The sequence below is a fragment of the Lagopus muta genome, chromosome 1 (assembly GCF_023343835.1).
Source record: "Lagopus muta isolate bLagMut1 chromosome 1, bLagMut1 primary, whole genome shotgun sequence".
NCBI classification, from domain to species: domain Eukaryota; kingdom Metazoa; phylum Chordata; class Aves; order Galliformes; family Phasianidae; genus Lagopus; species Lagopus muta.
The window spans coordinates 21,343,875-21,371,345 of NC_064433.1; the positions used below are offsets into that span (position 1 = coordinate 21,343,875).

Sequence of the window (27,471 nt, forward strand, 5' to 3'; positions counted from 1 at the left end):
CCGACAGCCAACCTAAATCTCCCCTCCCTCAACTTAAAACCATTTCCCTTTGTCCTGCTGTTATCAACCCTTTCAAAGAGTTGACTCTCCTCCTGTTTTTAGGCTCCCTTTAGGTATTGAAAGGCTGCAGTGAGGTCACCCCACAGCCTTCTTTTCTCCAGGCTGAACAAGCCCAGCTCCTTCAGCCTGTCTTCATAAGGGAGGCGCTCCAGTCCCCTGATCATCTTCATGGTCCTTCTCTGGACCCTCTCCAACAGCTCCCTGTCTTTTTTGTACTGGGGGCTCCAGACCTTGACACAGTACTCCAGATGGGGCCTCACAAGAGCAGAGTAGAGAGGGACAATCACCTCCCTGTTGCTGCTGGCCACCCCTCTTCTGATGGAGCCCAGGATACCATTTGCTTTCTGAGCTGCAAGAGCACACTGCTGGCTCATGTTAAGTTTATCATCTATCAAGACCCTCAGGTCCCTCTCTGCAGGACTGCTCTCAAGTATTGCTCCTTCCAGTCTGTATGGATGCCTGGGATTCCTCCGGCCCAAGTGCAAAACTCTGCACTTTGCCATGTTGAACCTCATCAGGTTCACCTGGGCCCTGTCGAGGTCCCTCTGAATGGCATCCCTTCTTTCCACCATGTCAACCACATCACTCTGCTTGGTGTCATCAGCAAACTTGCTGAGGGTGCACATTGATGTCACCGATAAAGACATTAAAGAGCACTGGTTCAGACCCCTGGGGACCAGACAGACCCCTGGGGGGCGGCCTCCACCTGGTCATAGAGCCACTGATGACCACCCTCTGACTGCAGCCTTTCAACCAGTTTCTTATCCATCGAGTGGTCCACCCATCAAATCCACTTCCCTCCAATTTGGTGATAAGGATGTGGTGGGGGACCATGTCAGAGGCCTTGCTCAAGTCCAGGTAAATGACATCGGTCACCTTCCCTTTGTCCACCAGTGCTGTCACTCCATCACAGAAGGCCATCAGATTGGTCAGGCATGACCTTCCTGTGATGAAGCCGTGCTGGCTGTCTCGGATCACACGTTCATTCCTCATGTGATCAAGCATGTCATCCAGAATGATCTGTTCCATGATGTTCCCAGGCACAGGGGTGAGACTCACTGGTCTATAGTTCCTGGCATCCTCCTTGCTCTCTGTCTTGTAAATGGGAGTGATGTGATCCTTTCTCCAGTCATCCAGGACCTCACCTGACAGCCAAATCAGTACAGATGAATTTAAGTGATTGCTGTGCATAAAGACAAGCTCTGGACAGACACTGGTGACAAAACATCAACATTTAGCTGCTGTGACAAATCACTTTCCGGAATTCACCAGTGCTAAATGTAGATGCAACCCTTTGTTTTGAAGAAATTGCGAGAATTTGCTTTGCTAAAAAATGTTTTTAACTTGAATAGTTGCAGGGAACTGTGTATGGGACTTGTTTTTTAGTTTTCTTTAGCTTTGATACCTATTTCTAAGAGTAGTCATGTTTGAATTGTCCTGCAAGTAGGATATCATTACTGCTATATTTTATGATTCTGCCAGATTTTTTTCTTACTGTTTTAATTGTATTTGAAATAAATTTTCTCTGCAGTAGGCAGGTAGTTTGTAAATAGAATTGCTGTCGGGTCAAATAATTACAGTACTTTTGTACTAGATTTTAGTGATGACTCTGTAAATCATGGATTTTGCTTTAATTTAGGTTATAATTTGTCTCAGACAAGTATACAGTGTATACTGTGATCTGCAGGCATTCAGTAAACACAAATGCAGTAATATTTTAGCTGTAATACGCTCGGTTGTTACTCGCTGCTACTAAGAGTAAGCAATGCTGCCCCCCCAAGGAATTTATGGAAAACGCAGGCCTGTCTTGCACATCAGATCTGTTACTTTGTGTTTGCATTTATACCTTCCTGACTTTTTTCAGTATTTGACAGTGCTGATTATAATGCATCTTTGTAATACAGTTGCGAGTGATATTAAAACATAAAATAACAATAATGCCTTCAGAAGAGATTTAATAAAATGTGGATGGAAAAAAGTAATATTTCTGTGGTGATCACGCATCTTGGGAAGTTAGTTGTTGTGTTGAAACATTGCTTTTTGCATTAATTTCAGCATGCAGTTTGAGAATGCAAACCCAGCATTTTATGTTTTTGATTTCTTGGCTCTCTTCCACTACAAGTAAAGTTTGTGCATGTAATTAAACATTAAATACTTAGTTTTTTCATAGGGTGCTTCTGAAACAAAAAGATCTTCAATTACAGCAGCCTTTTTTCCGATGACTTCTACACGGGTCACTCCAAAAGTAATATCTGCTATTTATTTCCATGGAAACTACGGCAGATACAGGGAGCACAACAGCACTGTTTTGATAGAGCAAGTACTCAGCTACAAAACACTATTTTTCAATGTAGCCACTGCCAGTAGCTGTGCATTTTTCACCAGCAGTGAACAGGAGCCTGTGTGCCACGCTCATAAAAATCTTCACCAGCAGAGGTGACCCACCGTCACTGTTGCCACTGCTGAAAGAAGCCATCCACCCCTCATTATGCTCTCATCCACTGTCTCCATAAGTATTCAGCAAGTGTCAATGTCAGTGGGTGCAGTTTTTTTCCATATGGAGGAATTCAGTGACACACCTTTGCTTCATATGCACTGCCATGTCAGACACCATTTGTTATACTGTCCCTCTGCTGCCATCTGTCATAATGCAACAACATGTATCTGAATATTGTCAGGAAGGTTTGTCCTCTACTGCCATTCCACCAAGATCTACCTCTGACATAGCGAGCCAGTGTAGTAAAACAGGAGGCATTATTATTGGAGTAGCCCTTAAATTGCTTTCTGAAAGAAAAATAGTTTGACATAGGGTTATTTTATAAGTAGAACTTAGCTAGGAACTAAGGCTCTTTATCCAAAAGCATTTATCATAGTCATTGGTTTAGTTTTATGTTGTCTGTCCCTTTGATTTTTGTTTATTCAATGTCCAGTCAGTCTCTTGAACACCATCTAAACGTTGAAACTTTCCTACTGATATCAACAGGCCTTGCATGCTTGTTTGTTTCTGTTGGTGATTAGCAATAAAAAGGAAAGGAGGGCTTGAAAAATGCAGGGAATTTTTCTGGCATATTGCCATAGATGTGTACATTACTGTGTTGACACAACTGTAAGGAGTGTTTCTGTTTCAGGATGAATTAAAATGATGTAATGATGTTCAGTTGCGTGACTGAGTCATAGTCAAAAGCCCTTTTGTTATAACAAACATAATGCTAGATATGGGTTCAGTTACTGCAAAATGGCTTCAATTCAGCTGTGGCTTCAATTGCATGCCAAGTCCACTGCTTCTCTGCAGAATGTTTGTGTGTTTAAGTTTCTTGACTGAGCTTATGGAGATCTACACATCTACTCTAATTTGGGGAGGAGAACTGAAAAGTGGATTATTTCACATGGAGGTTAAGACAGGAAGAACAAAATAAGCTAGGTGTGGTGCTTTTTAAGCATATATGTAAAGGAAACATTTGATAAAAGGTCAATGATGTGATGCTTTCTAGTGTGACTGTAAGATTTTTTTTGTCCATTGAGTGGGAGATGACATGAGTACCTCCTTTCTAACCTGTTTCTGGAACACTGATGCTACCAGTCTGTCACCAGTATTTAAGTGGTTGTGGAATATACGAAGAATGAGTTGTGTGAAATGAGCGTGATGCTTTGAATGAACAAAATGAGCAACTCCTTACTAGTGCACATCAATTAAAACTCCATGCTAAAAGCCAAGTGCATTTTTTATGTCCCAGGTGCCTGAATTTCAAAGTATGCTACCTTTTTCATACGTAATTATTGTTTAAACAAGCAGTTTGATACCAACATTATATAGTCGTAGGCTGTTCTGTGATATAGAGGAGGATTCAAGAATCAATATGCTGCTCTATCTGATTTTATCCATATGTATGTCTACATGTAATCTGTGAGACCTAGCCAGTTCAGTCTAATAAGCACACTTCTTCACTTTCTGCAGATTAAAGCTACTCTGTCACTGGCTGTTAGTGTATCTAAAGTGAGAGCTGAAGCTGAAATGAGACTTAACAGACTGGCTGCTGTAATATTAATGCTAATGGAAGTCCATTTAAAATAATTTATCATTTATATAGTGCTATTTAAAAGATACTTAAAGCAAAAGTAAATCCAGGTTATTGAATATAACTTGCCATCTATCAGCTGAATCTTTGATTATGCTTTAAAAAAGTTATTTAGGTGCTAGTAAATTTGTTTCAAGGGCCTTTGTACCCCATCAAGGGTAAATTAACAATGTCATTCAGTCTCTCGATTACCTACCTCTAGAACATTGGTTTGGGGATTTTTGGAGGGCGGATGGTGGTGAAAGAGATAAAGGGAGTGAAATTTAGAAGTAAAAGCATAGTTGCAAAGTTATATTCAGTGATCACCACTCCTTAATTTCTTTCTGAATAGGTATTTGTGTGAGGTAGCTGAAAGTCCCTTTGTGTAACTTGACACAACTTTTAGAGAAAATACAGAATGACTAAGCAAAACAGGAAGTGTGTGCTCTACGTCCCTGAGCAGTAAAGCTGAGAAAGTTTGGGATAGTGTCAGAATCACTCAATTTCTAACACACATCCTTTTTTTCTGACACTGAAAAATGTTACCTGTAGCATGAAAGTGAGAGATGGTTGATAAATGTGTATAACTGGATGTGTCTGTTCACCTAAACAGTATGCCATGCATGATGATGGACATGAGGTAAATTGCTGAGTGTTCATCATACCTGGGAAGATTACAGCACGTCATTCGCTTGAAGGCTGAACAGTGAATATAGAAGACAAATTATGCCCTTAGAAATGGAATACATTGGCTTCCTTGGTCTGTCTTCCTGTTTGTTTGAGAATCAGATTCTGTAAGAACACTGGTTCTGAATGCAGCCTTTGCTGCCGTTCACATTGTCTGATAAAGCAAAATACACAGGTCAGCCTGAGAGCTTCTGGAGTCTCCATGTTTGAAAATACTCCAAGTACAACTGGATAAGGCCTCAAGTGACCTGCTCGAGTTAACTCTGCTTTGAGCAATGAGTTTGGTCCAAACAACATCCAGAAATCCCTATCAACCTCAGCTATTCTGTGATTCTGTAAAAACAGAGAGAGCTTTATGAATTTTCAAATTAAGTAGCTAACTTTGTGTTATAAATCTTTGTTTTCTCTTTAAGATTGGAAGTTTTCTGAGAATTTACAGTATTCATACAAAACAGGCAAGTGCTAAAAATGAAGATATATCATCGCATATAGAATTTCATCTTCATGGTGGCACTTGCTATGGTCGAGGAATAGGAATCTTACCAGAAAATAACCCAGATGTTGAGGAACTGAAAACGTAAGTGCCATACATTTTTTCCTACATGATTCTGGACAACAGTTATAACTATGCAGTTCAGAATTGTAAATGGATGTAAGAAACTGGGAACTCTGGAACAGAATATGACTTTAGCACCGTTAAGATGAAGAATAGATATTTGGGAGGGTAAGTAAGTGAAGGCTAATTTTTCAAATGGAAAATTAAGATTTTATCTTATAGTGCTATAATGATAAATCCAGGGCACAATAATACACTGTTTCATAGCGACATAATTTTTAGAAGATGATCATCCAAATGAGGATATTTTGAGCATGTGCATATAAGTGCTTTATTGAGCTGAATGTGTACATGAAGAAAAGGTAAGTAACTGACATCTCTGTTTATTTACTGGAATTCTGTTTCCAGTAGTACGGATTTCTTTTGGCAGTGTATTGTGTTTGAAATTCCAGAAGTGCTTTGGAAAGGAGGCTGTTGCCTGCATCATTAATATACATTCTTCCTGCAGCTTCTGATTCAGTTGAGTTTTTTATCTCTGTTGAAGAATTTGTCTGGGCATTTTACCTGTGTGTTGATAAATCACAGGATTCATTTATGTGTAATTTATACGTCTACCTGTGTGTGAAAGTCTCATAAGACTATGAAAATGTGTTGCCCTTTGTTTTTAGGTTCTTAGAATGTGTGGAACTGATAGACAGTCAGAATATGGAAAGCGTGTCTTCATTGGAATTAGGTGACACTTTTGACATTGATACAGGTAAAAGCAATTAACAATTCATTCTTTTTTCTTTGGTATGTATATATAAGAATAGTATAGTCGAGATACATATGGTCCAAATAAGTGTGTGATGTTACTTTGACAAAACTTTAGGGAATTCTTTTGGATTATTAAACTGAACGTTGACATAACTGTATCCATCTCACAGCAGAAGCATTTCACATATAACAAGAAATACTTTCCTGCGAGGAAGTGAATGAATTATTAAACATGAACAGTGTCCTTAAATGTACTCTATAAAGGTCATAAAGTGGAGTGTCATAACTTCCTTACTCTAAAGGAGGATTCCTCAAAGACAGATGCTGAAAGCACCACTAAGCTGCTAGCAACTGAGAATCCTTTCTAAAGCCATTGGATGGAAAAGTTGTGATAGGGGCAGAGTTTCAAGGTGCAACACAATGGAAGAGTAATAGCACAGGGACAGTTCTCCAGATTCAGTCTTACTTTTTGAATGGTATTTTAATCTTAAAAATGACTAAACATTAGTTAAACCCTAGAGCTGGAATGTAGTCTATGCCTTTGTTGCTGGCTTTTAAAATCCTACATTACTTAGCCATCAATAAAATATTCAGAGATTTTTGCATAGATTTGCTGCTCCATATATGTGTCATAGAGGCTGCTCAAAGTAGGGACTAGGCAATCTTTCTTTTTTTTTTTTTTTTGAGTAATATCTATATTTTTGTCCAGAAAGATTGCAGAAGTATAAGTATGATTACTATTAGCAGCTATTCACGGTATACAGTCTGAAAATTTTTATTTTCATGGGTGTTGCTATTTAATATATGCACTAACTTCTCCACAAACTTAATAGCTCTTGACATCTAATATTTGTCTCTTGCATGCTTTCCTTTTATGTATTATTTCCATATATTATTAGGATTTCCATTCTCCCTTGCTCAGCTTTTTGTTTTGTGTGCACACCTGTCTGTTTATCTGGTTTTGTGAGTCTACGTGATAAAGATGTAAAGAAGGAAAATAATTCCTTCTTGATTTCAGGTCTTGAATCGCCATTACAGAGATGTCAGCAATTATCTGCTACAGGTAGGAAACATTTTGTTGTCAAAGTAAACTTTATTCTCACTAGAAAAAAAAAAAAATTGTTGAAGTAATTTCCATTACTTACTACAGTAAGAACAGTTATAAGATTGGAATCTTATAAGTTTATGAATTGTTTTGATTTATAAAGGAATAAAGCATATTTATATATTTTGTTTACATTTGGTTCTTTCTATACGTTGAATTTCTACACCATGAAGTACGCCATGATCCCACAGCTTGTTATGATTTTACTTAACAGCTGAAGTAGCATGTTGTATTAATAAAACTGAGGCTTCAGCTGAGGAAAAAAAAAAGCAGGGAATTAAGGCAAAATGCTTATCCATGCTGATGATTCCTCATGTTCCAAATATTGTGTTATTTAATAGGTACGTATGGTTTTTTTTTTGTTGTTATTTTGCAGTATTGACAGATCATCAGGATATGAGTAACACGATATTGAAAACTGTTCTGAACAGCAGAGCTCCTCAACAGTATCGAATTAAAGCAAAGCTGAGATCTTTTAAACCCCAGAAGCTTTATCAGTCTGTTAAACTTCATTGTTCCAAATGCAATACTTTGTAAGTGTTCTAGGTAATAAAAGTAATTTAGAAATTGTTGTATATGTTTTAGGTTGTCTGTATTTTCAGTGTATTTTCATTTTCTTTTTGTGTAAAACAAGCTGCGTTTAAATGTTTTTAAACATTTTAAACATTTCAAACAGAGATTTGAAACTGGTAATAAGAAAATTTGAAATCATCAGGTAATGTGCATTTGCAGAATCCTTTGAGTGCTTTCAAAACAACTTTTCTTAATTTTCAGATTTGACAGTGAAGTTTTTTCCCTACTGACACTGCATTAAGTACTTGTTTCTGTCGTGCAGTTTTAAAATCGGATATGCAAAAAGATGTGATAGTCTCCAAATTATGGTCTGCATTAATTAATAAAATATCTTTGACTAAAGTAAATCTTCCAGAGAAGATATCTTATCCTGATCCAGAAATATAAGAACAGTACCATTCACTTTAGCTTTTTGGTCTTTTTTCTAACTTGAATCAGTTTACTTACCCATTTTATCAGGTGATGTGGTTTCTCACTGTGACAAATAATGCTTTTGTAAATAATCTTACCTAGAAGTTTCTGCTAATAATGAGGGAAAGTTTGGTTGACATAGCCCAATTTTGATTAAAATATTGAGTAATATACTTTGTAGAGCTGTTCTTGATCATCTGAATCCTGAATCACTTTTTTGCCTGGCTTAGCCTTGCATAAGCTCTAAGAAAGCAGTTTTATAGCTACTGGTGTTAATAATTTTCTTGTGATAGCGTTTTAGCATCTCCTGTCCATTTGAAATTTTTTGTATAATTGAGTTTTATTAGATAAACATTGCTGAGATAACAAAATTCTCCTGCTAGCCTTCTTGTAGTGCTCTAGGTGCAAAGTGGCATCTGCTGCTTTAACTATTTCTCCTTGTCAGATCTTACTGCATTATCTTGGTTGCTAATGTGAAAAGTGCTTAATTGTCTTCACAGTACACAAGTACCTGATCTTTATTACCAAGTATTAATGGAAAATAATTACTGTCTCTGCCATTTCTGTCACTTTTTTGGATATAATTGCTAACTCTGTATAAGCCTATAAAATTGGCAGGAATTTGTTTGTTCCTTGTTGACTGTGTACTTATCTTACAGTTTTCCTTGACTTTTTATGTATTCTTTACTTGTCACATTCTCCATTTGAAGTTTCACTTCTACAAATTACTGCCTTCTCTTTGCCACAGAATGAGGACAGATTTTAAACCAGAAAGTTTTGCAAGACTTCAGTTAGCATATTTCTTATTCAGACTACCATCCTGCTGCAATAATTGGACTACTTGCAATTATATTCTAGAAATTTGATTTCTCTTTTCTCAACTGTATGCATGAGGTAAAAATATTCAAGAATATGTAAGTTAACAGACCATGGAAGAAAATACGATTTGAGCTCCTCTCTCCTTCCTCTTACATATTGTACTAAGGTGAAGAAGTTCTTTGTCTGTTTTTGCATACTTAGCATATTAAGCAGCAACTTGACTGAACAAAATTCAGTGAGAGTTTGAACCTTTAACATTTTATGCAGTGAGGTGCATACAGCTCTTCATAAAGTCTTTCGGAGAGGTGTATTTTTGTTTTTCAGACTTCTGCTGAAGTCTTCCTTCTAAATTCCAAAATGTTCACAGAATCACAGAATATTGAAACGGGAAAGGACTTCTTGAAGTCATCTGGTCCAAGCCCGCTGGAGGAAGCCACACAGATTATGTGCATGTGGCTTTTGAGCATATCCAAGGAAGGATATTCCACAATCTTTCTAGGCAGCCTGTTCAATTTCTCAGTTACCTGCACAGTAAAGTGTTTCCTGATGTTCAGACAGAATCTCCTGTGCTTTAGTTCATGCTCATCACTTTGTCCTGGTGGGCACAACTGAAAAGAGCCTGATTCTGTCCTCTACAACTTTTTGAGTATTCATATATGTTGATGAGATGTCCCATTAACCTTCTCCAGGATAAACATCTCCAGCTCTCTTCAGTCCTTCCTTACAGGACAAATACTTCAGTCCCTTTTTTTTTTTTTTTTTTTTGCCCTTTGTTGGGTTCTCTTCAGTATCTCCACGTCTCTCCTGTACTGGGGAACTGAGAAGTGGACAGAGTACTCCAGGTGTGACTTCATCAGTGCAGAGTAGAGGGGAAGGATCACATCCCTCAACCTGCAAGTGATAATTTACAAAGCAGCACACCAGCAGCATTCTTTGTGGCAAGGGCACACTGCTGACTCATGTTTAAGCCAGGACCTCCAGGTTCTTTTCTGCAGAGCTGCTTTCCAGCTGGCTGGACCCCAGAATGTATCATGTATAGCGTTATTTTCTGAGAAAGTGCAGCACTTCTTGAATTTCACAAGGTTCCTCTTAGTCAATTCTTCCAGCCTGTTAAGGTCCTTTTGGATGGCAGCACAACTGATATATCTGCCACTCTTCTGAGTCATCAGCAAATTTGCTAGGGGTGCACTCTACCCCATCATCCAGATCATTAATGAAGATGTGAACAGGACTGTGTTCCATATTGACCCCTGGCATACTTTGCCAATTTCTAGCCTCTAGATAGATTTTGCACCCTTTGCACCACTGATCACCATTCTGTGGGCCTAGCTGTTCAGCCAGTTCTCAATAACTTTGCTGTCTGCCCATCCAGCCCATTCGTCAGTGACTTGTTTGTGAGGATCTTTATGAGTGATAGTATTAAAAGCCTTACTGAAGTCCAGGTGGGCAATACCTGCTGTTTTTCCTTCATCTACTAGACTGATCATTTCATTGTAGTAGCTTATCATGTTGATGAAGCACGACTTCTTGGTAAATCTGTTCTGACTACCTCTAATGATTTTGTTGTCCTTCACATGCCTGGAAATGGTTTCCAGATTTAGCTGCTGAGTCACCTTACCAGAGACTGAGGTGAGATTGATGACCGTTTAGTTCAGTGAGTCCTTCTTGCCTTTTTTTTCTTTTTCTTTTTTTTTTTTTTTTTTTGTAGCTAGGAGTAGCATTTGCTTTCCTCTGTTACTGGTAAAAATTGAACTAGTTACATTTGTATATCTGCACTAAAGAGATTATGACTCTTGTGTATCATTTAGTTCAAAAAAGAATTCATTCCATTCCTGCCTATGCAGGAAATCTACAGACCATAGAAACGAGCAGAGTTCAATCAATGCATCAGGGGTAATGACCTATTATATTAGGTCCATTGTTTTCCTATTTAGAGTAGTAATCCAGAAACACACATCGAAAGAGTTCATGTGAACAGCACTGTATTCATGTAATAAAAGTTAAATAAATTAAAAAAAAAAAACTTTTTGTATGATAGTTTTGCAGTTATAGCAGGAGAATATCAAAGTTTGGGTTTTACGCACAAGAATTATTCTCCTCAGTGGTGAAAGCAGGGGGTGCTCTTGGATTTGAAAGACAAATCATCAACATAAACTTCAGAAGTTGTCGTTATTTTCTTTTTGACTCTACTCTGAAGTTTGCTGTCTACTTTCCTTCAACGTTTTGTGAAATAGCCCAAACTTCTACTTCTGTCATTGTCCATGCCACGGTTAAGACAGGTCAGGCAGGTCTGAGGAGAAAACATTCTAATGTATTTTTTTTCTGTCTGTGCCAGCTGCTCTCTCTTTGCCTGTTTTTGGCAATAGTAGTAATTTTTGAATTTCTTGTCTTATTTCTCTCTGGGTGAAACAAAATATATGAGTGATGCATCTGCACATGATAGGAAAGAAACTGTTACATGGAGTTGCAGATTTTCCATTTACAGTGCATATGTGAAGTTAAACTGCAGTTTTTCATTCTTTCTCTAAGCTACACAAAGCAAAATAGGCTGGAACATGGAAGTTCATATAACTAAATGTTATGTGAGCTTAAGTGGTCATTCAGTTACAGTACAGTGGAATGCAATTTTGTGTGGGTTTTGTTTTTTTTTTTTTAACAGCCTAACTGAAGTCCCTTAAATTTCTCATTTGTTTTTCCATGGATTTGCATATGTGTGAACAATGCTGCCATGCTGCCTCTGCTCATCAGTAAGCTTATGTTACTTAGTGTTTGTTAAAATGGAAATGAATTATCTTTATATAATTTGCTATATAACTTTAAGTGTGTTAACTGACATAAAAACAAAGCTGCTATTCCTTCATGTACTTGTAAGTTTTGTGACTACATTGTACCTTTCATTTAGAAGTCTGCATTCCTTTTTGCTAGATTGCTGTTAGTATTTACTTACTAATTTTGGAAATGGTTTTAGGCAAGAAGTTCCAAATGGAGATGCCTTCGACTTCATTTTGCAAGGCTGTGAAGCTACTGCCCCAAACCCAGAATTACAGAGTATGTCCTGGTATGAGTCTGTAATGTGGACTACACAAGACGAGAGCAGAAGGAAAGTAACTATTCATTTTGTAAAGCATTATGAAATGCTTCAACGTCCTGAAAATACCTTGCTTATGATAGAAGGTAAGATGAAATTGTAAATATATCACTTTTTATGACAGTGCCCACTCTGAGTTTACAAATAACTAACCAAATTAAGATATGCTGAAGTTGTATTCAGTATAAGTAGCAGTGATCATTAAGGCATTTTATAACAAATGGAGACCTGACCAGGAAATTTGTATTACACACAGGAAAAAGTAATTTTTGAATGTTCATAAGGTTGGTCAGGTACTTCTGTCTGTTCCAAACAATTCCCAAAATTAAAATGTTAATATGTTATTTTCCATCTGTGCTTACTGATTTGCTGTTCAGATTTGGGTTGTCTAAACGGGTTTTTTTAGTCTTGATATGGAAAAGGTATGGAAGACTTCTGCTGCACGAAAAAGGTTTGGGAGACCTACAAGCCTACAATTAACTTTGTCAGCCTCTGGATGTCAGTGTTGTTTCAGACAAATAAGGCATCTTACAGCATGTTTTTGTAGTTCTGGTTTTGTTTTGTTTGCTTTTAAATCAGGTTTGCCTCAGGGAAGAGAAATACCCACTGATCTTTAGACAAAGCAATTTAGCAGTACAAATAAGGAACGTTTTGAGTAGAAGAAGAACAGTAAAAATGTATGCATATAGTACCATTCTGATTCCAGAACAAAGTCCTCAGTTGTGTCCAAGTATAGAGGTGAATAACTAAGTGTGAGTCAGAGGATCCTTTGCATAGGGTTTAGGACAAACCTACTTTTATTTCCTGCTGTTTTATGTTTGACTAATTCTGACAGCAGGCTTATGTCTGATGTGTACAAGACTGGCATTTTTTTTCTATGTAATACAACCTTATCTTTATGAAAACAAAATAAAAGAATGATATAACATGGTAAGTCATTTTCAGATATTAAAATGCCAGCAGCCAAGTATCTTTGTAAATTTAAGTACTTCATGTTGGAGCATAATGAGTGTTTGGACTCATTTTTCCCCAACACATCGATTATGAACTGTTCCTATGCCACGTCCATGTGATATTTTAAGTTTTTGGAGGTTAATATTTTGCATTCTCCTTAGAAATCTTTTTGATGCTTTTCTGGATACTGACCATGCTCAAAGGGCAAATACATTATATCACTTAATGGGCAGATATAATAAAGGTTATTTGTGTTTGTTAAACAGAAGCAAATTGCTCTTGTTCAATACAAGACTCTATTTCTTCCCATAATCTTCATCAAGAACTTCTCACCTCAAGCTTGGCACTTATTTGGCTGCAGCTGAGGAAACAGTTGGATAACAGACAAAATTTTTAGGTGGGCCTCCAAAGGGAATGAGGGAAATCAATAACTACTGCTGCAGATTAGTTGAACTGAAGAATGAAATGTTTCAGTTAACAGTAGTTTAGTGTGATTGAAATCACTGTTAACCCCTGCTTGATTCTCTTTTATACTCATCTCTTAGGAGTCTGAATACATTCAGTTGATGCAGCTTTATATTAAAAATGAAAACAAGTCTGGAGGCCTCTTAGCAATGCCATGGTTAAAACTACTCTGAATTTTATGTATTAATCTCTGGGATGAGAGTTCAGGTGTATATGAAAGGTATGAACTGTGTCACTGGACTTGGAAGACCTTTTCAGAAGCAATTTCAAATATCTGTTTGTTTTACGTATTTTTTTGTAATGAGAAATTCTTTTTGGAGGCTCCATAATATTGGGCATTTTTACATCAGTAGTAATAATGCACCTTTACTTATTTCGTCTATAATTACCTCATCAATAAAAGTAAGAGATATATACCATAAATATTTTACAACCCAGTGCCATAATTACTTGTCATAAAGTCTTGATTATAGTTAGTGATAAACATCAGTTGTCCTCGGATGAACATCTAATCAGCCAAGAAATTCAAGTTCTTCTATTTACTGTCGATTACAGTTTAAGAAAACGTTTTTCCATTTTTAATAGGTGGAACCTTAAAAGAAATCTGGAAACTTACAAGAAGATTTAAATGTGTTATTCCTGTGAAATCCAAGGAAGATGATCTTGAATTATTAGATCTTTCAGCTCCTTTTCTTTTACAAGGCAACATAAAATATTATGGGTAGGTTAAAAGTATTTATTGATAAGAATTGCAGTAATAAAGATCAGTAATTCAAACTGCAGTGCTTAAGGGATAACTTATCTAAGAAGTCTTTGATGCAAAGCAAATATCAAAGCATCCTTTTGGCTAAATTGCATTTGGATTTTATCTTGCTCAGTTACACTATAAGTCTTGTATCTTTAAGTGCACAGCACCCCAGCTTCAGTCTTGCCTGTGGTCCATGGTTAGGGCAGTGATTTCAGAGACTGAAACGTGTGTATGAGTCTGTACTGACTGCAGAATGTCCAAATCTTGATTTTCTAGACAGACAAATAGCATTTTTTTGGTCTTTCTTGGTAGACAGAAATCAAAACATAAACGCATACGTTGCTTTGAAACAGTAAGCTGTGGCCTTTTTTTCCACACAGATAAAAATAGAGGCCCCAGAGGATTATTTCAGTCTTAAGTCTTACTCTCTTTTAAATTCCCAGTGTTGAGTAAGATTTCTTTGCCATTGCTATTTATTGAGGTTCACAATAGTGTAAAATAAGTTGTGAATTTGTAGGTGCTGATCTCTACAGGGAAAGCTTCAACAGGTGTCTGAATTCCACAGTTCACAGAGAATGTGCAATGTGATACACAAATCTAGGTCTGGTAACTGTGCCATAACTTTTAATACTGTATTACTTTTCAGTGAGTGCTAGCTAGTATGTTTGCCCAGTACTGTGCAGCAGCATATAATTCAGAAAACTCAGCAATATGTAGGTCACTCTGAAAGTAGTACCTCCTATTTCCTTGGAAATGACAACAGATACAAAGAGAACAATAACACTATTTGAAACCTGAATTTCTCAGTTACAAGACACTACTTCTCAACATAGTCACCACCATTAGTTTTACATTTTTACCAGCAATGAACAAGAGCCTGCATGCCACACTCATAAAAATCTGCACCAGCAAAGGTGCCACCACTGAAAGTCATCACCCACCCCTCACTGTGCTCACACATATTGTTTAGTCCCCATAGAACTTTAAGCAAACATCAATGAATGTCAGTGGGTGCAATTTTTTCTGCTTGGAAGAATTCAGTGACACCTTCACTTCATACGTGGTTCTTTGTCAAATGCTGTTGTGTCAGACTGCCCTTCTGCTGCCATCTGTCACACGGCAACAAAATGTAACAGAATACTGGTGGGAAGGTTCAACCTCTACTGCCATGCCACCAGCATGCACCTCCAACATTGCAGGCCAACATAGACTCTTAGAATCACCAAGGTTGGAAAAGACCTAAAAGATCATCCAGTCCAACCGTTCACCTATTCCCAACAGCTCCCACTAAACCATGTCCCTCAACACAACATCCAGCCTTTCCTTGAACACCCCCAGGCTCGGTGATTCCACCACCTCCCTGGGCAGTCCATTCCAGTGCCTGACCACCCTTTCTGAAAAGTAATACTTCCTAATGTCCAGCCTGAATCTCCCCTGCCGTAGCTTGAAGCCATTCCCTCTGGTCCTATCACTAATGACACGAGAGAAGAGGCCGACCCCCAGCTCACTACAACCTCCCTTCAGGAAGTTATAGAGAGCAATGAGGTCCCCCCTGAGCCTCCTCCAGGCTGAACATTCCCAGCTCCTTCAGCCTCTCCTCATATGACCTGTGTTCCAGACCCCTCACCAGCTTTGTTGCCCTCCTTTGAACACGTTCCAGGGCCTCAATATCTTTCTTGCAGTGAGGGGCCCAAAACTGCACACAGTACTCGAGGTGCGGCCTCACGAGTGTTGAGTACAGGACAACATAGTAACAACAGGACAACATAGTAACATAAGGATGTATTACTTTTGTAGAAACCTTTTTTACTTTTGTGGAAACTTGTATTTAATATGTTTGAACATAGGTAAAGCCAAATTTCTCTTCTAACTCTGCTGTGCTTTTAGAGCCTGCTGCTAGTTCAGATTCATTCCATCTTTTGTAAAGTAAGATGTTGTCTGTATTGGTAAACAAGTGGTGATACACGAATATATGCTTAGCTATGTAAGATGTACAGACCAAGTTTATTTCTATTCAGGAATGATTGAAAAGCAGCATTAAGGGTTTTGATATGGCCTAAGTCTTGTTTCCAGTAGAATAGTCATTTAAAATAGCAGAAAGTTTAAGCTGCCACTGATTAAGGAAATTTGAGTTATTTTTTTCTGTGCAGAATGTCTCTGGTATAAACGTTGCAATGCTTGGTTAGTCTCACTATTCTTGTTTTAAATGCTAGATGTAAGAAGTGTTCAACTCCAAAGAGTATCAAGAATCTAAGTTCCCTAGCAGAAAAACGAGAACCATCGTGGGAACCAACTGAAATAGCACAAGGTCAGCTGACATGATACTGTCCTGAAACAATTTTGCCTTGATTCTTAAGTGTGCATCCATAATGCCTTGGTTATCACTGACTTACGACTTTCGCCAGGTATGGGTAAGAGGAGTAGGAGGATCCTACCAAAAGGTAAAATCTAACATCTAAGCCAAGGTTAGCTGTTCTATTACTAGGATAAGAGTATCTTAAAATCTTCTGGTGTTTTTGCAGTCTCACCTGTTAAAGTGTTTCTAAGCAAGTTGCAACGCACTCTCAAAATACAAACCACACTTTGACATTGAGAGCCTTTCTTGTTTTGGCCTATCAATTTATGATTTAATTGGAATATTCAAAGTAAGTTACCACTGAAAGAGAGGTATTGTCTGCGTGAGTTGTTATGATTTATCTTGCATATTCACTGTATAAAGCAGATCCATCTTTTCCTTCAGTTTTAGGTATTGAACCACTCCAGTATGTTTTCGTTATGAAGTTCACACTAGTTGATGGAACAGGAGCAATAAATGCATATCTTTTTGATTATGTAAGTAACCCTAGGTAAAGGTAAGCTATATGGATTATGTGGATTTGAATTTTATTTGTTACTAGAATAACAAATGTATGTATAGAAGTATTCATTCTATGTTACCTGCAGCATTTTATAGTGTCCATTGCAAGTGTTATAATGTTATAATGCTGCTCATCAGTGAAGATGCTCAGGATGCAGATCTAATTATTTTTCAATAAAATGTATAGAATATCAAAGCATAAAGACAAAGCTGAAGCTTGTTGATAATTTTGTATCTCCGTAGACTTTTATACTTTTCTCTGTATAAATTCTGCTTTAATTGACAACCTGAATGCGGCTTCAATGAATTTCAGGATTTATGCAGTTCAAAATGTCATTACTTTTTTTTTTTCAACTCCACATAGAATCTAAGTTGTCCATTGAGTAATTCCTGATTGTTTCATATGACCATGAACTACAAGAGACCTTTCTTTCCCTGATACTAGGTTATAGCCATAGTCATGCAAATACATGTTTGATTCCAGAAGCACTTTAATACCATTACTTTGCTTACCCTAGCATTAATCTACTTCTAATCTCCTCTGAAACAACTTAAGTCCATTGAGACATTGAAAAATACATACTTTGCCTGATACTAAATGCTGTACAAATTTTCCTTCTGAAGGCTGTAAAAACAAGGTTAATTTAATCTTCTTCCATCTAAAAGTTTTTATCAGTACCAGAGGTGGGTTTTTTCTTCTGTATCAGAGTTTTTCTAAGCTCTGAACATTCTCAGTTTTGTTCTGAGTTCCTCTCTGTTGGCCCAAAATTTCTGTGAGTACCTTAGCATGAATCATTAACACACAATGCTTCTATTCTGTAATTATAATGAGGATGAATAAATTTCTTGCTTACTGATTCTTGTTTGGTACATTCTTCTCATTTCTAAACAGAGCTCAGCTTATATAATATAATATATAATATAATATATATAATATAAGAAAATGAGATATTTTCTCATTCTTTGTGCAGTTGTTTTGTCTTGCTTAAAACACAGTGTTTTGTACGTGTATCTAGTGAAAAGTGCTTGTCATCTTTCTACTGTTCATTTTCCTTTTATATGAAGAAACTAAAATGCAGAAGGGAGGTGGAGGAAAAGATTTTTAACTGTCTCTCCATTTAGAATTCCAGAAATCTATAGTTTACAGTAGCCAAGAGTCTCATCAGATACTGTTTACAGCTCAGCTGCAGGAAAAAGAAACAAGTTTCTTCTGAAATAACAGCTGCTAGCATCTCTGCTGGTGGTCACTTCAAGGACAGGCTGTGCCTTCCTAGCCTAAACTTCAGTCCTTTAGCATCACCTCAGAAGAAGCTGGGCTACTTTGAAGTACAACTTTACACCACCTTCCAGTCACGCTTTTATTGGAATGTTGTCAGTTCTTTTTCATTATTTGAGTTTTGTAGGAAAACACTGTGAAGTTGTATAGTCAGAAGAACTCAAGGAGGGGAAAAAGCAGTTACCTGTGTCAGTTTTGCCACTGGATTATCTGCTGACTTACAGTCACTTAAGCGTCTCATACAAAAATTACACAAAGGATAAATTATTTAGTATTTTAATTTTTTAAAATATGATAAATTGCCATCAAAAATTTGAGTTCACTTTGTGAAGCTGTAAAGTGATTAGCCGTGAGGGATACAAAATTAGGTAACAAGCATGGAAATTACAAAATTGGAGTTTTGTCAGTGATGTTACTGTAAATAATATCTAAAGAAAAGGTTTATCTAACATCTCCTCGTTCCATTATTTGCTTTTCCATGCAGAAATGCATCCTGCAGTATCAGCCCTTTGCCATAGTTTTTTCCTATATCTGGACTTAGAAGTATTATTTTTTTCTATTTCACTAACTATTTGGATGATTTTTACTTCTTTAAAGGGGCTAATGAGTTCATATCCTTCTTCCAACACCTCACTCTCTTCTGTTCTCTTCCAGGAAAAGTTTTTCCAAATTCCTGCCTCTGAAATCTTAACCAATAGTTTTCTTCAGCAAAAGATGGAGATGACCATGAATACACTTTCTCCTCCAGGAAGAAAATTAGGTCAGCTTGCTGTTGTTTTAGAGGGAGATGAAAATGGAAAGGGTCTTTTGGTCTGCTATTACTTATACAAAGTTTTAGAATTCAGCTTATGCTTGGGTAAAAATCAGAAGTGAGAAATGCTGGTGTCTATAAGGGGAGTTCTAATCAATTTGTTTTGATACATTTCTCTAATAGTAGAAGTCCCCGTTGAGAAAAAAAAAAGTAATGATTCAGTGAATTCTCATGTGGAACGCAGTGATGTGTGAATACAGTCATGTAAAGGTAGACACTAACTTGTCATTTCAGTTCATATGGAAGTGAACCAGAACACCCCTGTGCTGAGTGTCACAGCACGTTAGGGAAGAGATTCAGTGCCTGGCATGTGCAGTGAGTGAGATTCTGTGTTTGCATGTGCACATTCTGATTTAGATCATCCCTTGCTGCAGGAAACTCCCTTAGAAATTAAGCAGAGAACTTCAGTCTAGATCCAGACAGGTTTTTATGTAGCAGTTTTGTTGTGACAGAAAGTAGCTGTGTCCAGGCCACGTCCATGCAAGGTATCTCTATGTCTCTGCCACAGCTTTGACCTCAGAAGCATGGTCCCACAAAGTACATGAGTGTCAAAGGCAACCACACCAAAGTCTTTTTTTTTTTAAAAAGGACCACCTTTTGTAAAGGGTGTAGAAGATTCCCTTTGTGACCAGTTTCATTAATCTTAGTATGACTGAGATTTTGTTTTAGAAAGTCTTTATAAATGCTATAGTACTGTAGAACTAGTGTTATCAAGAGCTTTCAAGGTGGAGGTGCTCTGGGAGGCTGCTTGTCACTGATCAGCATTTCTGGTGATGCATGAAATTTTGAGATACGAACTGGAATGATAGTTATGAATTTTAATTTCAAATGAGTAATTATTTTTTCTTCTCTTTAAATATTTTATATGCTTAAGTATCATAGTTAAGATCCTGCTCTAGTTGTAATTCTCGCCTATAAAAATTAGAAATGAGCTTTAAATTATAATTTGGTTTTGATTTGTAGATGACTTGCCATGGCTGGAATGCTTCATCAAGTCCTATAACATTGCAGATGGAATGAAACATCAAGTTTATTACCAAATTTTTGACACTACAGTTGCTGAAGATGTTGTATAGAAATGTGTTACTAACAGGAAGTCATCCAGTAAGAATTCAATTATTTTTTATATATCAGACTAAGTAAAAAAATCCATGTATATATGGCATTTTGGTTTCTGTTAAGAGGAATGGAAATTATGTTTCAATGTATTTTCTACATTTTTACATGCAGTCTTGTGATCTCACTGCAACTGGAAGAGGCTAAGCTTCACTGGAGGCTGCTCAGCTCAGGCTGATGGAAGAAATCTAATACCCAGCTATCCTTCTGAAAGGCAGCGATGAGGTTATAAACTGATGATTTTACTCAGAAAGTACAATCACAATTATGCTGCTTTGTTCATTTCTGTATTAAAATAAATGATGTTGGTAAAGATAGAGAGAAGAAGCTCTACAGAAAACTTTGAGACTATTTTCTGCAAGTATTTTGATGGAGTTACAAATCTGATCGTGTGATGTTTATCACTAAAATTGAAGTCAGGTCACGAAAGTAAGAGTTTAAAATTATAAAATGAATATTGAAATTCGGTAAACTATAAAGATTTTTAAAGTGACCCAGTTGGGGACCAGAGTTTATTGCCTGGGTTTGTGTTTTCAAAGGCTCTCATATCTAGGTTAAATTTACTGTCAGATTAAACTGCCAAGATCTGTCTTTTCTATCTTACATAATCAGATTGTTTGACTAAATTTAGAGATACCAAACTAATCTAGTGATATCATGGCTTGAAAGTACTGCTGGAGAAATTACTTGGTGGTTTTATTTTGCATTCAGTAGTACGTAGGAGAAATTCAGGACAAGTTTCTCCACTAATGAGAAATCCCTGTCAAATCAAGTGCTTCCCATCTGAGAAAAATCTCAAAATATTTACAACTGTTTTTTAAAGGAGATCAGAAGCAAGATACAATACTTGTAAGCAGATAATTATTTTAATAAAAACACTTTCTTTTTTAATTTTTTTTCAGAGCTTGTTAATAATTATGCAGTTTGTCAATTTAAAATTTCACCAAATGTCTTCTGATAATTTTTGGATACTCTAAAAGATTGTAGTGAATTTCTGTGCCATAACCCCAGAGAACATGCACTTTATTGATCAGTGTGTAAGGGGAACTACTGCTGAAGGTGATTAGTGCATATTTCCTTTAAAGGAAAATCTGAAATTCAGAATGGAGCCGGCCGTTTACTGAAGAGCAATACTGGTTCGTGAAGCAGTGCCTGAATCTGTGAATAACTGCATAAGAAAAAATATTGTGTTATTAAATGTGCATTATTAAACCTGAGGCACTGGCAGGATCCAAATGACTCCAGAAGTTGAGATTTAAACTGAAAACAATCTTTTGTAACTTTTCTTGTAGATAATGCATGAAAATATTGGAAGGAGATATTTTTGTTATTTTATTTTATTTTTGTTACCAACTGACAGCAGTAATTGACAGCGTATGTTTTTTATAATGAAGTCTTTTCATTGCGTCTGATGTCTGAGACCCCTGCCAGAAAACTGACACTTCTGTGCTGGTGAATATTGTAACTATTAAAACATTTAATAAAATCTTTTTCAAATACTGAGGTGTTTTGTATTTGACTTTCAGTTTCTAGTTCTTAAGATATTGAAAACTTTGCTGTCAGTAGGCTTGCTTCAAATGAATGCTTACAGTTTGTTGGATTGGAATGCGTATTTAATTCTCTTTCCAAACACGACCTGTAGAAATAATTGTAATTAGTAATGAATATATATATATATATTGCAATACTAAAGATCATTATGTAGAACAGAATTAGTGCAGAGTTGAAAATGAACATGAACTCTGTTCCTCCCCCACCCTACCAATTACACAGGTGAGTGCATCGAAATGGTGAAAATGTAATTAAAATGAGGACTTGAGTCTTCTAGAAAAAAACAGGCAAAAAAAGCAAAATATATGTAGGAATGGTGTTTTCAGGAATATCTGTATGATTGGGCTCCTGAAGTCCTTGTTTTAAGGTGGTTTAAACAATTAAGATTGGAAGTCTTTCAAAAGTCATTTGAATTTAAGCTCTTGGTTGCCTAAAACCCTCTTGAAGCTTCCAAAGAAAATGTCAGAATGTACAATAATAACACACATTGCAGATGCAAGAAGGCATTTCTGATGGGTGACCTGCTGTTCAGTGGTGATTGAACTTTCTCATCAGCTTTAGCTGTTTCAGGATCCAGAGATTTACAGACAAGACTTTGAAATGCTTTGCTTAATACTAATCCTTTGGCTACTGAGCAGCAGGGAGTGGGATTGAAAACACAGTGGAGCTGGGTCTAACAAGCAACAGAAGGAAGAGAGTTTGTTTTACAAAGGATGAGTTCTTATCTCTTCATACCATGATGTTTTACATTGCAATGAATTTATTCATTATTCAAGTATGTGAAACTGGCATGAACTGGGACATAGCAACTGCAGAAAACTTTCTCCGAAGGAGAAGAAAGAAAAATCGAGTAAGCATTAGTTTCAAATAAGTGTTATTCCAAGTGTACTGAACAATGAGTGTAAAGATAGGAAACAAGGAAATTCAACAGAAAATAAAGAGAGGAAACTTTCAGAAAACAGCAGCAAAGATGTAGTGATGGTAGAGAGGCTTGATGAGATTCTTTGCTGCACACCCTGCTCAGATAGTTTCCTACATACTAAATACCCAGGAAGTACTGTGGCTTGTAGAAACATCCACCCGACAAAGGATCACTAGGTCTGAGTTGCTTTAAAAACGTAGAGCAGAATTATGTTATAATAATGCAATAATAAATACAATAATATAATAAATATCATAATTAGTAGCTTTTTTTGTGTCACTTTGTTGTTTTTTTTCCCAGAAAAGGTATGGATGGGCCAGAGAATTTCTTGTATATCAGAGCAGTGCCATAACATAATTGTGTTCTTTCTTTTCTGATACAGCTTAGATGACAAGTTAGAAATGCTGCTAGAATTTTTTGACTAAAAGAGCAAGAAAACAGAGCAATGAAATCTGCTGACCAAATAGATTTGAGTGCGGTCTTTTGCTTCCTTCTGTCTACAAATAACTCCTTAAGCAAGTCAAAGCTCCTCTGAGCCAATGTTTCAAGCACCAAATATGATCAGTCACACACAGGATGTGTATTACTGGGGAATGTTGTTTTTAACTGGGGAAGGCAGCAGTGTTTAATGCTATTGTGGCATAACTGTGCTTTAATATGATACTTCATCTTGAAAAATACTTCGTCACCATTTACTGTGTTAAAGGAGAAAAATCCCTTTTTAGATTAGATTTAGGTAAGAAAGTGGAGCAGTGATTGAGTTTGACGTAAATCCACAATTTAAAGAGAGGTCAAAGATCATATTGGCATGTCACTCTTTAGATACTCACTGTGCTGTGCTCAGGTACCCTTGCATATTTACTGTTGTCTGTAAGGTCTCACTGCTCATAACGCTACAGTTTTCTTAAAGTCAGATGATTGGGTTTGATTGCTTTTCTGCTCTATGCTGTTCTGTTAAGGTGGGCAACCAGCAAAGCAAGTAGTGGTAAAATTAAGCAGAAAGGTGTGAAATGATCTTCTCCTAAAGGTCAGTGAATTCATTTATTAGCAGTGTGCCGCTGCTTGGGTTCTTTTTGCAGGAAAAAACAGTAATAAACAAAAAAAAAAAAAAAAAAAAAAGATTGAAGAGCTTTGTTTGAAAGCATGGGAAAGGTCAGAAGCTTCACATTAAACCTTGAAGGACAGTTCGGAATGAGAAGTGCCTGTTAAATATCTAACTGCACTTCTAAAAAAAAAATCACAGAATCACAGAATGGATTGGGTTGGAAGGGACCTCAAGGATCATGAATCTCCAACCCCCCTGCCACATGTAGGGCCACCAACCTCCACATTTAATACCAGACCAGGCTGCCCAGGGCCCCATCCAACCTGGCCTTGAACACCTCCAGGGATGAGGCATCCACAGCCTCTCTGGGCAGCCTGTTCCAGCACCTCACCACTCTCTGGGTAAAGAACTTCCCCTGACATCCAACCTAAATCTCCCCTCCCTCAACTTCAAACCATTTCCCCTTGTCCTACACATATCAACCCTTTCAAAGAGTTGATTCCCCTCCCCTCTGTAGGCTCCCTTTAGGTATTTAAAGGCTACAATGAGGTCACCCTGCAGCCTTCTTCAGGCTGAACAAGCCCAGCTCCCTCAGCCTGTCCTCATAGGGAGGTGCTCCAGATATCCAAAAAAATCAGATACTGTAGCCTGAAAACTTTGATGCAAACCTATTGCTTGCCGTGAGCTATGTGATTTGGTAATTTATAACTTTTTTAATATTATTTCAATCTGTAAGCAAGTGATTAGCTAGACTACCAATTCACTAACTTGTTTGCAAATTAGTTCAATTCTTCTGGATCCATATCCTGGAAATTGTTTCTATTTGACTTGAGAGAGATCTGTTTGTTTTTCTATTAAAAATTGAATAGCGGAAAAAAAATCTTGCAAAAATACCATATCCTCTATTGAGGATACATTGTACTTATCCAAGCAACCAGAACTACTCACATCAAGTCATTTTTTTCATCACAAAATGATACCTCACAAATATATCTTTTCACAGCAATCTTGCAGCATTGTAAAAATAGCAATAGTTTTCAAAGCTCATTTAGCTTCTCTAAGGCCTGGAAAAAAAAGGGAATGCCTTTGGCCTACTTTTCAATCTGGTTAAAGAGATGGCTGATCTGATGTGATGGGGCAGGGAATTCTTAACTCATTTCTTAGTGTCTGTAGTGAAGGTACTCATAGCCTCATTTTACATATTGAGGTCATTGGCTAATACGTGTCAGGAAAGCATGGAGCTGTACCAAATACTGTCAAGAGCACATGCAGCAGTGCAAATCAGAATTGGAAATCAATTCCAATTGAAACTGACACAAGGAAAACTAAAGCAGAGGGAAGTGTGACAGTGATATATTCTGCTTTTTGTAAATCTGCTTTGGTAGAGAATTCTATTCTGAAACTTAAACCAAATAATAACTAAAAATTCACGATGACATAAAGTTTAATGAAAATACTCAGAAAGGCCACAAGAGACAGTATGAATACTGAATGTGTATTTATTTTTGAAATCACAGAATCACAGAATGGCCAGGGTTGGAAGGGACCTCAAGGATCATGAATCTCCAACCCCCCTGCCACATGCAGGGCCACCAACCTCCCATTCAATACCAGACCAGGCTGCCCAGGGCCCCATCCAACCTGGCCTTGAACACCTCTGGGGACGGGGCATCCACAACCTCTCTGGGCAGCCTGTTCCAGTACCTCACCACTCTCTGGGTAAAGAACTTCCCCCTGACAGCCAACCTAAATTTCCCCTCCCTCAACTTAAAAACATTTCCCCTTGTCCTGCAGTTATCTACCTTTCAAAAAGTTGACTCTCCTGTTTTTAGCTCCCTTTAGGTATTGAAAGGCTGCAGTGAGGTCACCCCACAGCTTTCTTTTCTCCAGGCTGAACAAGCCCAGCTCCCTCAGCCTGTCCTCATAGGGAAGGTGCTCCAGTCCCCTGATCATCTTTGTGGCTCTCCTCTGGACCCTCTCCAACAGCTCCCTGTCCTTCTTGTACTTTGGGCTCCAGACCTGGATGCAGTGCTCCAGATGGGGCCTCACAAGAGCAGAGTAGAGGGGCACAATCACCTCCCTGTCCCTGCTGGCCACCCCTCTTGTGATGGAGCCCAGGATACCATTTGCCTTCTGAGCTGCAAGAGCACACTGCTGGCTCATGTTAAGTTTTTTATCCACCAGAACCGCCAGGTCCCTCTCTGCAGGGCTGCTCTCAAGTATTGCTCCTTCCAGTCTGTATGGATGCCTGGGATTCCTCCGGCCCAAGTGCAAAACTCTGCACTTTGCCATGTTGAACCTCATCAGGTTCACCCAGGCTCACCTTTCTAGCCTATTGAGGTGCCTCTGAATGGCAACCCTTCCTTCCACCGTGTCAACCACACCACTCAGCTTGGTGTCGTCAGCAAACTTGCTGAGGGTGCACTTGATTCCATCATCAATGTCACTGAGAAAGACGTTAAAGAGCACTGGTTCTAAGACAGACTCCTGGGGGATGCCTCCACCTGGAAATAGAACTATTGATCACCACCCTCTGTCTGCAGCCTTTGAACCAATTGTTTATCCATCAGGTTGTCCACCCAGTATAGAATTAGAATCATAGACTCATAGAAGAATTGCTCAGTTTGGAAAAGACCTTAAAGATCATCGAGTCCAACCGCAACCTAACCATACTACCCTAACTCTAACAACCTTCCACTAAATCACGTCATGAACACAGAATTTAAGCCAGAAATACTGTAGATCTTCCACAGGTACAATATATTACAAAACCTTGCTAGCGCTCTTTAAGTTGAAAACAAACAACCAAGCTAAAATAATGCACAACTAAACTGCTACAGATGATAGGAAATATGTCGTATATTCCTGGGATGGGAAGGAATTTTGGTAAGTGAAGTTCCCAGCTGATACTAGGAAGAGGCCCACTATGGAATGCACAAAGTCCTAAGTGTCTTTGATAAAATGACCAAGCAAATAACTCTTCATGACTCTAAATCCGGTGACTAAAGATAAGAAGGAGAGGGTGGCATGCTGACCTGTGACTGGTGCTACTAGGAGAACCAATCTACATTGCCCCTGCTGTCTATATCCCTTCCAAAGAAGGTAAGCAATGAAATGCACCCAGAAGCCAAGTAATTCAGAGTTAAAAAAAAAAAAAAAAAAAAAAACAACTACAAAAACCTCACCTTTGTTCCCCATCCCTCCAATTTGGAGATAAGGATGTGAGTTGACCTCAGCTGGCTGGCAGCTGTCCACTGCGTCTTTGCAGCTTGTCCTTCCTATACAGATCCCCTGCTCCAGATTGGCTCTTTCCCACAAGTTGCTATGCCTCTCAGAAGCCTAATCCAGCACAGGCTGCCTGCTGGCCACCATGCTTTCAGGAAACATCCACCAACTCTATCTTGCTCTCTTCTGTAGGCTACAGGGGAATCTCTGCTGCAGAGCCTGCAGCACCTCCTCCTTCTTCTCTGTATCTCATATCTCTAAGGCACTTTGCCTTTTCTTAAATACATTTTTTTCAGGGCACTGTGGACTGTGGGGTCCAGCTGTGCCTTGTCGCAGGGCCGTTGGAGCTGGCTAGATCCAGCTGTGCCTGGCATAGGGCAGCCTCAGCCTC

At 37.9% G+C, this 27,471-nt stretch overlaps 1 protein-coding gene across 2 annotated transcripts in view; it reads left to right on the forward strand.

Moving 5' to 3' along the window:
- Window positions 1-21,836, forward strand: part of POT1 (protection of telomeres 1) — a 60,801-nt gene extending 38,965 nt beyond the window's left edge. For both annotated transcript variants that reach the window (XM_048937719.1, XM_048937807.1), the window contains exons 11-21: window positions 5,216-5,379; window positions 6,027-6,115; window positions 7,133-7,177; window positions 7,596-7,752; window positions 11,991-12,196; window positions 14,115-14,250; window positions 16,491-16,585; window positions 17,018-17,109; window positions 19,065-19,170; window positions 20,185-20,325; window positions 20,452-21,836. In XM_048937719.1, the coding sequence (XP_048793676.1) occupies window positions 5,216-5,379; window positions 6,027-6,115; window positions 7,133-7,177; window positions 7,596-7,752; window positions 11,991-12,196; window positions 14,115-14,250; window positions 16,491-16,585; window positions 17,018-17,109; window positions 19,065-19,170; window positions 20,185-20,297 (1,203 nt within the window). In that variant the 3' untranslated portion in view covers window positions 20,298-20,325; window positions 20,452-21,836. The remainder of the gene's footprint in view (window positions 1-5,215; window positions 5,380-6,026; window positions 6,116-7,132; window positions 7,178-7,595; window positions 7,753-11,990; window positions 12,197-14,114; window positions 14,251-16,490; window positions 16,586-17,017; window positions 17,110-19,064; window positions 19,171-20,184; window positions 20,326-20,451) is intronic.
- Window positions 21,837-27,471: the final 5,635 nt, after the last annotated feature.